Source organism: Platalea leucorodia, assembly GCF_965183815.1.
Source record: "Platalea leucorodia genome assembly, chromosome: 2".
Classification (NCBI taxonomy): Eukaryota; Metazoa; Chordata; class Aves; order Pelecaniformes; family Threskiornithidae; genus Platalea; species Platalea leucorodia.
In genome coordinates this window covers 85,250,683-85,264,139 of record NC_138824.1, presented here as the reverse complement: position 1 = coordinate 85,264,139, position 13,457 = coordinate 85,250,683, and the positions used below count along the sequence as shown (strand labels likewise).

The window sequence follows — 13,457 nt, the reverse complement described above, 5'->3', positions numbered from 1 at the left end:
ATAAGCATCCTGTTTTCTGGAGAACGAATGTACAGATGGCAAGGGATTGAGGGTGGTGGGTGGAAGAATTATGTTGACTGGGGTGAAACCTGTTAAATCCGTTGATTCGGACTCCCACTAGCAAGTGGTTTTCCATGAGTCTCACAAAAGACTGGGTTTTGCTGAGTGGCAGGTAAAGAATCCTTTTGGCTGTGGCTGCTTATCCGTCCTTTCATGTGCAATAACATGTTCCTGTACTTGGTGAGAACAAGGGTGGTGAAAAAATAGTTCCAAAACGAAGATGACGATGGTACAGCTCCTGAATGAATGATTGTTTCTATTCGCTCTTACAGTACTCGGGGAAATGGCTGGGGGTGAGGTGAAGCCACCAACTTCCATATTGATGGCTCTGTGTTCATGCTGCAGAAGATGCTTGTGCTGCGTTGCCCTTAATGCATGCTGCTACGTGGTGCTGGACACCACTCCCCTTTTCCCTGCATGATTTCTTGTGCAAGCATAAAAATCTTGGGGCTGTTTCTTACGTGGCAAGAACTGTTGTGCTAAGGAAAACAAACATGCTGAAAGGAAATGACAAAATGTTTAGATTACACGGTTACATTTCTTCAAGGAATATAACTGAGAATAACAAAGAATGACTAATATTGAAGTACTCTGCCTCAGCCACTTGTACATGTATAACCACTCTTGGTAAAGAAGTGTAAATTTGTTTTTTGAAAGTGTGCATTTATTAACCTTTAAACTATGAAGAATCAACATAGCTGTGTTCTACAGTAATATTTAAAATCAAACTTGCTTTTGTGGTTTTGATTTTTTTATGACACTATGGAATGTTGTTGGGGATGGCTTCAACAAAATATAGGGCTTTGACAGAAAGCAAGCTCGAGATGAATAAAGCTCATAGGCTGTGGGTATCTGTTCTGTCTTCGCCAGTATGTGAGGAAAAGGAAGGACAGTTCCTGTCTTATCTACTGCAGTTGCCGTGTGTAACTTCACCTTCATCGTCATTCAGAGCGGTCACTCAGGCGTTCCACGCTGTCATTCTCTACATAGAAGGAAAGGACATATTTCCCCTCGCCTTCCTTCCCTTCCATAAAAGGCAAAAATCCCAATAAGCTCCATTTACACAGTTCTTCGTTCTGTTAAACACAGTTGACAGCATTTCTCTCTGGCTGCCAGACCAAATCAGGAGATCCTTTGCAGCATCTCAGGTGTGTGCCTCTGAACAGCCGACCTTTACATCGCTTAACAGAGCTAGCCTGAGAAGCGCTTAGAGGGCCAGAGCATCATTGGCGCACACGTCATCAGAGTGGTCCATCTTTTGCCCAGTGCCATAAATTGTCTGCAGAGAGAACAATCCAGAATAAAGGACAAAAGTTAAATTGCTAAATAACAGCTCAAAATAGAAAGCTCTGTAAAGCTCACAATGTATTCCCCTTTTTTCCTGCCATTCTAAGCTATTTAGAAACAATTCGTTTCCTGCTTTGAATGGAGTTAATTTTATCGCAGCTGTTTATTTTTGTTTTAACAGCTTTAGTTTACACAGCCCTTTATCATCCCCAAATATCTTTCTGATTTAGAGTCTTGGTTTGATGCCAGCACAGCTCTGGGGCCGTTGGTGAATTAAGTCTGATGTCGCAGTCTCTTTTTAGTCCCTGTTTGAGCTAATCTGTTTTGGTACATTTCAGAATGTTGCTCTCAAAAGACCCGTAACTGGCATAGCAGGAGTGTGGCGTGTTTGAAGTGTCTTGAGAAAACTAATCTCTCTTATATACCCATAGAGGAAGAAATCTGTGTGAAGTGTGAAATTCCTCCAGACAGTGTTGTGAGAATTTAATCTTCATGAATACTAAATTATCTTGCATTTGTAAGGAGCATGAAGCAACGGAGGATCTTATAGCTCTGAGTGTTTTTAAACAGTCGTATGTCAGTAGTCCTATATCTTGTCCTAGCCAAAAGTTGGGAATGGTTGGATCCTGGGAATTTTAACTTCTTGCTGCTGATGCTGCTCATGGGCAGACTTTAAGGAGCTTACTGTAAAAGCACACCCTACCTTGTGGTGATGATGATTCAGCAACAATAAGTCTAGGTAAAAGAATGAAGTGTCTTTGTTTATAGAGTGAGAAATGGGAAGTGACACCCCCAAAAGACTTATCTCCTTCCTGAGAAATTTTAAAGATCTGAAAAATTTTTCTACTATTAGGACTGGTGTGATAGTAGGCACATTAGTGAGCACCTTGTTGATGTTATGTTCTTAGCTTGTCAGCTCTCCAAATGCTGACAGAGAGCTGACAGATTCTAAAAAGTTGCTGTAAAAAATAAAAAAAAATAAAATAGTGGCCTGACTACTGTAGCTTTTACCCAGTCCTGGCTGTATTTGAAGTATTTAATAACTAGACTTAAAAGAAAAGCAAAAGATGTGCCTCATGTTTCTGCGGATAGCAGTTTGCTGAGCTGCTGGCCTTCCCTTAGTGCTTAAGTTCATAGCTGTACAGCAGCTGTTTCAGACTGCATGGGTGTATCGGTCAGCAGCAGCAGCAGACTGCCAACTAAAATGCTCTCCAGTTTTTAATGTCTGTTTAGCAATCTGACCTCTCTGCTAACTGTAGCTCTTCTTGCAGAAAATTTCATGTTTAAAATTCATAATCAATGACAGCCTAGGTCGCTCAGGTTCCTGCTTAATTCCCAGCTGTATCCATGGGCTACATTTGTCTTTTGGGGAAACTGCCCCCCCAGCTCTGTTCTCCTACTAAGCTATTTGCAGTAGTGGTGAAAAAGGCCATGAAAAGCTGAAGAAAAAAAAAAGGAGGGTGGCTGGAAGAGGGACATTTTTCCATTTTTAAGAGGAGGGATCGCCTCAGCCTCAGCCATCCCTTCCTTGTGTAGGCAGGGCTAGGGAGGCCACTGCAGCCTCACTTGGCAGGATTGCTCCGAGAGAATTGCTGATGTATATATGCTGATATATTTTATTCTTTCATATTTATTTAAGTCCAGAGGGTTCCTCAGCTTGTGTCAATCAAAAAATAGTAAATGATGTCATTTTCCCAATTGGTCAGGAAGGATTCTTTTAACTTTGAAGGAGCTTTGTAAGGTTGGCCTCTACATCTGGCCACTCAAATGCAGTTTAGTTTAGACAGGCATCACTTCAGTCCGTTCTGTTGTCATGAAAAAAATACTGTTATTTCCTATGTTGCTTTTATTATGAGGACTGTGTACTGAGACAAAGCTCTGTGGCAGCATTGAGAATGAAGTGGCTTTTGGATTATCATCAAGCACAGATGGGTGATGCTAGGGAAATCTGCTGTAAGCCTGAGGTGAGGTTTCTGATACAAGGTGTGATGTCTCATCAGAGAAGAATGGTAATAAAAGATGAAGATGCCGTAATGAAAAACAAGTGATGACCCAAAACAAAAACAAAACAAGAAACAAAAGCCTAGTTCTTATTGGAGCCCCTTGAGGCTTCTGATCTCTCTTTCATGCAGGCTTCAAAGATCTGGAAGTCCATGTGAGACCTGTTGAGTAATTCCCATAATTACTTCCATATTTTATTTCCAACAACTGGCCAAGGTCAGGTCCTCTTCTCCTACAATTAGTGATGCAGAAAAGCTATTTATTTTAAAAATAGCTTTTCTGCTCATCTCCGGGAGTGGCTAAGAGCAGTCATGGATCCTATCAGTTAAAATCCAGTTACTTGTGGAGGGAGGTCTCTGCACTGATCCTTCCCTCCATCACAGAGTAGTTTGAGAAGATTCTGGCAAGGATGAAAGAGTGAACTTTTTCCAGAGGGTAATTTTCCTATCCCATATTAAGAAGATCTTTTGTTCAGCAAAGAGACAATGATCACTGTGATTTGTTTGAGTTTTTTGAGTTCTGGGCATTTTATTCTCAGAAATATTATTTGTAACTCAGTATAGCTGACCAGTGACCCTTCTCTTTGCATTTAGAAGTAGTAAAGAAAGTTGGCTCTAGCCTCTTGTCACAGCCAGGGCCCTAGCGACTGATCTTTTGCAACTCTGGGGAAATGTTTCAGATAGAAGAACTTACGGCTTCTTCTGTTATGGGCCAAGTCACAACAAGGTGTAGGAATAAGAAAGAGGCAGTGACTTTGACCTGTTGCCTGAAGAGATTTATACCACTCAGGCTTAATTAATCTAGCCTTGCATCTCTTAGTGCCTCTGTGTCATGGGATGGGTCTGCTACAGATAGCCAACCTCATTCTCCCAACCACAGCACAGAGCAAGATCGCTGTGAATGCTTCAGTTCCTTGGTTATTTCTTTCATGAGCTCCAGAAGAGAAGGAGCACACAGAATTTACTTTACCGATGGCAGGAATACTACTGTTCTAACTACCATAATAAACCAGTGAGACCAGATTTGAAGTTTTCCCCCAGGCCCTTCTTGGGAAAATAAAAAGGTCCCAGTAAAGAGATCAAGACCCCAGCATTTTTAAGAAAAGAATTGTTATATTATTATTTCAACTTCTTTAAAATTCCAGTCCTGCACAGTTTATGGAACAAATAACTTCTTCAGTGCTATCTAAATTGAACGCTCGAAGAAACAGAAATGTTATTTATATTCAACACGTATATGTAGCAGCCACTCAGGAGGCCAGAGGGCCTAAGCATTTTGCTTAGACTTTAGTCTTTTTGTTTGTTTCTAACTGGGAACTTTCTCTAATTCTGCATTCATACTCCTTTCAAGTTTCAGATACAGAAAATCTCAGAGCAGCATATGATGTTTTTTCTCCTTAACAGTTTTGCTAAAAATCCTGGCCTGACACATAATTCCTGATTTCCTTTCCTAGCCGCACCCTGGTGTTGAAACCAATTTAACAGATGAGCCCTTTGCATCCTGGATCATGAAGTTGTGCCTGTAGGCCTCAGGACTTGCAGTGGTTTCTGTGGTTCATCAGAGAAGCTTAAAGTAGCCCTTGAAGAAGATGCTATGTTTTACTGGGCAGTCATGTTCCTAAATAGTGAACTGCCAGGAAGATAAGAAGTCTCCACCAAAACAAGTCACTGCTCACCAGAATGACAGAAAGTTGTTGGATGGTTAAAACCAAAGCCATCACTTGAGTCGGGGAGGCAAAAGCAAAGGATTCAATTGTTAATATTAAAAATTTCATCATAGAGATTTTCATTGACTTCATAAAAATATTTTTTTCTTTAGGTAATTCCTCTGCTTGGGTTCAAAGGGTTGTTCTAGTGTAGGCAGGAGGTGATATGCAGATGCTTTCAGCTCAGGAACACTGCTTCATTCTGTTTCTGTGGCTTATACACATCAGAGAATCATAGAAATTGAGGCATTATGAAGCTTTTATAAAGCTTTCCACATGCTCCACAACTTGCAGCCCTTTTATAGGGATCCAGTAGACTTTGCCCGATCTTAGTGCCATTTCTTTCCTTTTGGCAGAAATACAGATAATTTTGGGGTAACGTTACTTGCTTATCCAAGGGAAGAGGGAAAGAGATTTGTATATAATCTCCACTTGATTGTATATAATCTCCACTCTAGATTTTAAAGAAGAATCTTTCTTCTGTACTGGCAGCCGCTTATGATGAAAATCCATTGCAATCACTTTGTGGACCTTGATATAAAAATAATTAAGAAGATAAACTTACTTGAAATTTTTCTTTCTTTGACTTGTAAGATCCATGTCTGTGACACCACGAATGCTTGTGAGGGGAATGTGAGGGTTTGGGTTTGTTATAATTCGGTAGAATTAGTGCTGTAGTAGCAGCAATTGGTGTGGTTCTTCTGGAAACATAGTTAAGTCAATCTGTAATGCAGGAAGGAAGATTTCAGTGATCCTGGGGACTGTTTCAGGAGGAAACTTCAGTGGGTCACTTTTGCTGCCAGTGACTGTTTGGCCTGATTCTATACCATTCTGCAAGGCGGCTGAAGCATCACCGTATTGCATCTGTGGCCTCTGCTATTCAAACAGCAGATATTTTCAGATAAGCACAGATAAATTTTCCTATTCACTGAGAGAAGTAATGCAAATCAGAATGTCAGTTTTGATTTACTATATTCCTAGAGGATGGCGTGCATGGATGCTTTTCCTATGAGGCTGTCTATGCTGCAGAGAGATTTAATTTTCAGCAGGGAACGTATTATGCAGCTTATTTGATTGCAAATTTGTTTAAACAGCTTTCAGCTTTATATTTCCCAGTTAGGTAATGTAGCTTTAGATACTAATTGCATAATTGGCTTGATACGAGTCACACGGATTTAAGGCACAGTGCGCCTGGTCTGACTGCTTGTTAGCTTTAAGTGGCTTTATACAATACCTGCCCTACAACTGAATTTAACTCTTTCATTTATTGAGCTCTCTTCCGAACAATTTTTGTCTGAGGACAAAGGATTTTCTTGGTACTCAAGGAATGGCTGTCTTCATTCATGAAGTTTTGATGCTGGAGTATGCATGTTTTGTGGATTGGTGTAAGTTCTAACTGGTACACCAATGTGATGAAATAAAGTGATTTTTAAAACTCAAAAATGAGTGCATGGCACAGAGAGCATCATCTCTACCTGTTTCGTTTTCCTTTAGAGGATGGTGGGAGGGATCGTTTTCCAGTCACAATCTGGTTTGAGAAAATAGTGAGCTTCACACCTAAGATTCCTTCTTTCATCCCTCCATTTCACAGGCCTAAAAGACGCTACAGGCTCCGAGAGTGATGGTGGTGACTCTTGCAGCACAAAATCGGAAGGAGCCAACGGAGGCACGACAGTCCAACCCAAAAAGGTCAAGGGTGTTGGCTTTGGAGATATCTTCAAAGACAAACCTATAAAGCTACGACCAAGGTCAATAGAAGTTGAAAATGACTTTCTCCCAGTAGATAAGGTATGTGTAATTTCTTAATTCTCTCTTGGTGTTGGTTTAAGGAATTTTTCATCCTAAAGTTCTAAATTCTGTCACTGGCCAAAACTTGAAGCTTTATGGTCATTATTTCCTAATCTCTCTGTGGGCAAGATTCTGCTTTTTTCCTTTTGCTGCACACCAGAAAGTGAATTCCAGGGAGGTTAGCTGCTTGCAAGAACTGTTACTTTGCTTAAAGATTTACTCCTCTGTTCATACCTCCATTGGCCTTCTTTCTAAGAAAATATTAGTTTAGAGAACAGGACTGGAGAGGCTTTTCAGTTTTGCAGTTATTCACATTATGGTTAAAAAAAAAAGCAGGTAATTCTTATGTAAACTAAGAGGGAGATACTGTCACTGTGCCAGCGGTTTGCTTAAAAAAAAAAAAGGAAGCTTTGGCAAATACCTGAATACCTCAACTTAGTACTGGGTTTGTTGATTTTAAAATGCTTTCCAAAATTGCCTAGCATTGTTTAAAGGGATTAGTAAAAGGGAAAACATTATTTTTCGTTTGTTCTATATGACATAAAAAGAAAGTCCTGAGATTAACACTTGGGGAAAAAAATTACTTTCTGAGAAATTGAAACAGACCATCTTTTTTTTCCCAAAGCCTCCAAAGCTATCACTAAGTCAATTAGAAATACAGAGATACTAGAGAGCAAAATGAGATGTTTCTAATAAACTGGAGGAGGCAAACTTTTTTTTCAAAAAAAAAAAAAAAAAGGATTGATCACTCTAAGGTATGTTCATTAGGGAAACAAACAAAGAAGTGCATTGTTTCCTAATGAAGTAAGAACCAAAGAAAAATCAGGGAAATCCTTCCTTTAAGTGAACAGTTAGATTTGCATAGGGTTGCTGATATGCTGAGAAGCGTTAGAAGGCTTCCACAGCCTGGAGTTCTGCTCTGAGCAGTTAGGTGATGCATTTTCTTTGGCTCCATGGTGATATTAAGAAGCTCCTGGACAGCTGCTCTTGTTCCCTGGTGTGGCAGCTTCTCACCTTTTGAGTTGTGCTTGTCCAGTTGTCTGTAGAACCAGGCGCTTCATGAATTACATCTTTTTGGCCCCCAAAGCTTTTGTTTTTTAACCTGGATCATTTCAGTGACCTGATTTATAGCACAGCACCTTCCCTCACATCCGCCCTGAGTTATAGCGGCACAGCAGAAGGGGAGATCCTGCAGAGGCATGGTGGAAACGTCTTAAGTTAGTTATGCTGAGGGAGAATTGGTTAATATTTTACAGTGGACTGCAGTTTGGATTCTGTATAAGGAGGGTAGTGAAGAGCTGAGATAGTCTAAGTAAAGGAAAAACCTAGATTGTATTACTCCGTGACCGTTGCTGACTTCTTCAAAGCCTGCGTGGTACCCTGCTTGCCTTCTGTTTCTGGGTGGGTTTATTAACTCATGTGTGGGGCTTTGTTAACGTGCAGGACCAGGAGCAGCTGAGCTGTATTCCAATGGCACCTCATCAAAGAAGCCCCCCTGGGATACAAGATAGGGCCAGGCCAGGCCTGGTGGTGTTCACTGAGTGCTAGCTAATCAACCTCCCTCCTGCTGCATTCAGGGAATGGGGTAGAGAGCAGTGAAGTCAGCTGTGCATGGAGTCATCATGGTGTCTTTCTGCATGGTTTATTTGTGACCCTGACAACCTGCCAGTGTTTGAGGCGAGACTGGGCATTATGAAGGCTTTGTAAGTACGCTGAAAAAGAATTTTACCGGAACATGAACTTTCTTAATAAAAGGTTTCTTTTTTTTTTTTTTTAACCCCATTTCAGAGGATGCTTGTTTTTATAATTTGATGGCTGCCAGCAATCTTGTACTTACAAGTCTTTCCTTTAAAAGTCCCATGTAAGGAAAATTGTCCTGTATATAGGAAGCACCTGATAGCAGGCAGACTTAAACTCATGCATGGCTGTACTTAAACCTTTTTTTTTTTTTTTGACTCGGGACATAAAAAGTCCTGTAGCATCAGGAAGTGTGTATTTTAATAATGCAGTTCTACAAGAGGTGAGTTTTAAATTATTAATTTCCTGCATCTAGGTATGTAAAGGAAATACGTGGTGCAGGAATAAAATCACTTAAGATAAACACACTATTATAATTTACATTATACTATTAATTTACATTATAATAGTATTTATAATTGGTGTGTAACATAAGCATTCACTTCTAAGGGCGATACATATGTAGGCACTAACCAGAATTCAAGTGTTGCACAAAATTCAGTTCTCCTGGGTCTGATATAGGCAGATTAGAATTTACAAATGATAAGGCCCTGTTAATGCCACATGAAGGATTTCTTGTGTCTGCAGTTTACTATAATTGTAGCTATCTCTACAGTAAATGGGAACTGATTAAAATAAATTACGTATCTATCCCTTGGAGTCCCTTGTTTTAACGTCAAGTGTTTGCAAAGTGCTTATGAAGTGGCCTTCATTCCCTGAAGGGAAGTCTTACTCCACTTTATAATAATGAGAAGTCTTACCTTTGTTTTTCACAAAGAACAAGTATTTGTGCAGCATAAGTCAATAGGTTTGTTACCCAGCCAAAAATTAAATATAGAATTTTCAGAAAATTTCTAAAATTTGCCATCCTACCCGCAGATCTTCCTTCTTATGTCTTCAGATTTCTCCTAAAGTTGGCATGGTTAGTGGAAAATAATGGCTTCGTTTTTGTAAACACAATCCATTATTTGTGTTTCAAGTGTGTAGATAACTAAAAGCAGCGCTTCTTTGCTGTCGTTGCTTTTTTCCTGTCTAGGGTCAGGATGGTTAATCCTTGAGCAGTGCCATTCAGAGGCTTCAGCACTGTGGTCTTTGCCAACTCATAGCACCAAAACGTGATTCACTGACGCAACACTCGGTTACGATTGCAAAACATTAACCTTCCAAGTACTTCTGTCCTTGCTGTAAGAAATTCCTCCCTCGTCATTGCCATGTTCTTTGCCGCCATTTAATGCTGGCTGAGAGAGAGAGAATCCTGCGTTAAGTTTGTCATTCCAAGCAAGGTCATATTTAGCTTGAGAGCTCTGCATACTGGATCAAAAATGTTGCAATGTATGATGCAGAGTGCCAAATTGGTAAAAATTTTTCTCTAGCAGTGTAGTTTTTAAAGGGATCTTTGCCCTGGTATGTGCCTTGCTTATTTACAAGTAGCCTCAGTTTTTCAATAACCTGTAATCTTTTGAAGAGGCAGAAGCAATTCTTTCCTCAAGTCCTTTTTTGTTTGGGTTTTTTTTGGTTGGTTGGTTGGTTGGGTTTTTTTTATTTTTTTCTGAAGCTTGGAGGCCCTAAAACTCTTTATGTTGCTTCTTCTTGATACAGTTATTGATAAAACATCTTATATATTACTGTAATGCTACTGTTAACTTTTTGATTTAAAATATTTCCTAACAACTACTGATTTTTTTTTTTTTAAAGCATCAATAAATTACTGTGTGGATTTTATAATGTGGGATTATTTAGAACAAGATAATTCCTATGGAAAATGTCAGTCCCATTTACAGAAGAATCAACAGGGTTTCATTTTGTTGGCATTAGCACTTTATATTCCAATGTGTTTTCAATTTTATGAATCACAGGTTTAGATCATATTTCACGCAGAGGTGATATGAATTATTGGGGTGTTAAGTTAAGGCTTTTACACAAATATTGGCAGGAGTATGAGGGCAGAAAGGATTGCTGCCAGTGGAGCAGAAGCAGATGCCGTTAGGCTCTTCTGTAAATCACCAGGCAGTTTGATGTGCTCCAAGCGTTAGCCCAGTGGTAACAATGTAGGATATAGTGGCCCTTGTCTTTTAGAGTGATCAATAAACTCTCTAACTAAAGGCAAAACTGAGGAATTGTGTGAAACCCCATTGGTTTTATTGGTGTGCAGAATTCATTGCTTTGCTGTTCTTCGTTCTAAAAATCACAGAAGCAGATCATCCTAGGGAAATTAATGATGCAATTGTGGGAGTTTCATTTGAGCAGTGCCATCAGAGCTGTGCTTTTTTTAAAAAAATAAAAGAATCAAATACTTATGCTTTGTAGTACTTTTCTTTGGCTGTTTGTGTTAATAAATCGACCACTGGCCATGCTATAACTAGAATCAGATTCCTGAGGCTTGGCTCTGTCAAATTCCCATTAATGATAGATGTAAGTGAACTAATTTACAATGCTGCGTGTGAGTGAAGAAATAGCTTGCTGACATATAAATTTTTGGAAGAAATACAGTATGCATATAGGCATGTTGTATCTCCTGAGAAAATTCACTTTAACGCTGTTAAAGTAGCACAAGTTTTGTGCTCAACTAGAAATGCCTGTTTCACATGTCCTCCTTCTGCTCGTGCAGCTTCAAGATATTTAAACAGGTGTTTATGCTTCCTACTTTTTTCCTTTTTCATTTTGTAGTAGCTTATCTAAAACTTCTGTTTCTAGGCTGGACTTCCTTCCAATATGATCTCTATGTGCTTCTGTTTTTCTAACAAGCTATCACTTTTTCCTCTCCTGTATCTAAAAATAAACCTGTAAAAGTATAGGAAAATTAATTCAACCAATACATTCCTTAATCCGAGTTAACCGTATCGGGTTGGTCCGTGAGTTGAGGCTTCAGCTGGAAATGCTAAAGGCCATAATAGGTGAGTAAAAAATAAAAAGTCTTTAAAAGCCATTTTTATCTTACTGAAAACAGCCCTTACTTCAGAAGAGACTATTGAAAGTATTTTCTACATTTTCCATTTAAGATCTATTTGTAGTTTTCTTCAGGCAAGACTCATAGTTGGCTAGAAGTGGTGAATTTGAGCAGAGCTAGATTTCATTAATAGCCTTTGATGAGGTCGCGTTAGTGTTTGCCAGAACTTAATGTAAATTATATGCTCAACCATCAAACTGGGGAATATTACAGCCACTGTAATGATTTAATATAAAGGGGGAGGCTGTCATGGCTCTAGATCCAGCAACTTGTAATATCTAGTTAGCTGATGTTTAGGGATCCTTCTCACTGCAAAACACTGAATTTATACAGAAATTTTTGTTTCTGTATATATTTAGTGTGTTTGGGAGAGGAGAAATGGTGAAGAAATAATGGAAGTAGACACAAGAGCTATAAGGGCTAGAAGCTCATGTCACTTATTAAGTCTACCTGTCCTTTGTAATAAGACAGAAATTTGTAAACTCTGAGACTGAGTGCCTGCAAGGTCTGAGTTTCTATTTTGAGCCGGTGAGCTAGGGACCCAGAAACTGTAGTGAATGCGTTGCACTGACAGTCACATCTTTGCCACATCTGTTCTGTCAGTTCCTGCCTGGTTGCTTGTAGAAAACATTTTTTTTCCCCTTAATTTTCAGTTGTCATTTAAAAAGAAGTCTTTGAGAGATGCAAGTTGGAGGCTCCTCCTGGCATTTCTAAACTGGCTAATGATGTGCCCTGGCTCTGCCTGGGCTGCCCAGCGGCACCCATGGTGCGTGGCCAGCACTGGCTGTGTGCGCTGCACGCGTCGGTCTGCGCTGGCCTCCGTATAGCGCAGCTCACTGCTGCTTACCTTTCCCCTCCGATGCCTTTGGAGGTGCTTGCTCCCCTAACAGAAATGTTGAAGCCAGTGTTCAAAATACTGGGATAATGAAAAAATGGATGCGAGCAAAACCACCTGGTACTGAATACAAACACTATTAAAAACGCCTGCTGAGGCAGAGAGCGTGCGATGTGAGTATCAAGTGTGTGTAGCACTTTGCACTTGAAAGCATAGGTTTCTGGCATTCGTTTATTCAGAGGCAGCCATCGGTGATGGCAGCAGTGGTCGTGGCAAGCACCAGCGGTGTGTCAAACTGTGTGTAGGAACACGGGGAAGCACTCAGCTGTTCAAGCAGCATTTGTGTTTTGCTTTCAAGTTGCTGTCTGCCGTAGTCTGCCATCCCTGCCCTAGCCATTTTTTCTAGTGCCATCTTGTGAGGAAAGCTACAGGGGAAGAAGGACCCTGACCCCTTCTGCAGTTGTCATGAGAGCAAGGCTGCCTGCAGCGGGGGCTCGTTCCTTCACAGGTGTAACTTTCCATTCCTCGAGTTCCGTGTGGAAACAGGATTTATGTGTTTCTTTCATTATGTAAAGAATAGCAGATATTTGCAAATGGTGGCTGATGTTCGTGAGGCACTGTGAACATTATAAATTCTTTAGAAGTTTGTTACTCTTTCTGGAGTAACTAATTCACAGCAATAAGAAGGAAGGGTAGGGAAAATATGGTCGGCTTGTGAAATGAGGGACAGTCAAAAAGCCGCATGCCCCTTTTGGGGAGGCTGACTCAAAGCAGGACTTGGTACGAAGGGAATAGAAAGGGAAATGGGAAATTAAGTTTAAAGAGAGGAACAAATCTTATAACCTTGGCTGGCAGTGAGTCTCTGTGTTGTGGTTTAACCCCAGCTGCCAACGAAGCACACACAGCCACTCACTCACTCCCCCTCCGGATGGGGGAGAGAATCAGAAGGGTAAAAGTGAGAAAACTCATGGGTTGAGATAAAGAGAGTTTAACAGGGAAAGCAAAAGACATGCAGGCAATTAAAGAAAAACAAGGAATTCATTCACTACTTCCCATGGGCAGGCAGGTGTTCAGCCATCCCCAGGAAAGCAGGGCTC

At 40.2% G+C, this 13,457-nt stretch overlaps 1 protein-coding gene across 4 annotated transcripts in view; it reads left to right on the top strand.

The window, feature by feature from the left end:
• Positions 1 to 13,457, top strand: part of SH3KBP1 (SH3 domain containing kinase binding protein 1) — a 237,564-nt gene that overhangs the window by 135,408 nt on the left and 88,699 nt on the right. For all 4 annotated transcript variants that reach the window (XM_082334033.1, XM_082334034.1, XM_082334035.1 and 1 more), the window contains one exon: positions 6,645 to 6,841. In XM_082334033.1, the coding sequence (XP_082190159.1) occupies positions 6,645 to 6,841 (197 nt within the window). The remainder of the gene's footprint in view (positions 1 to 6,644; positions 6,842 to 13,457) is intronic.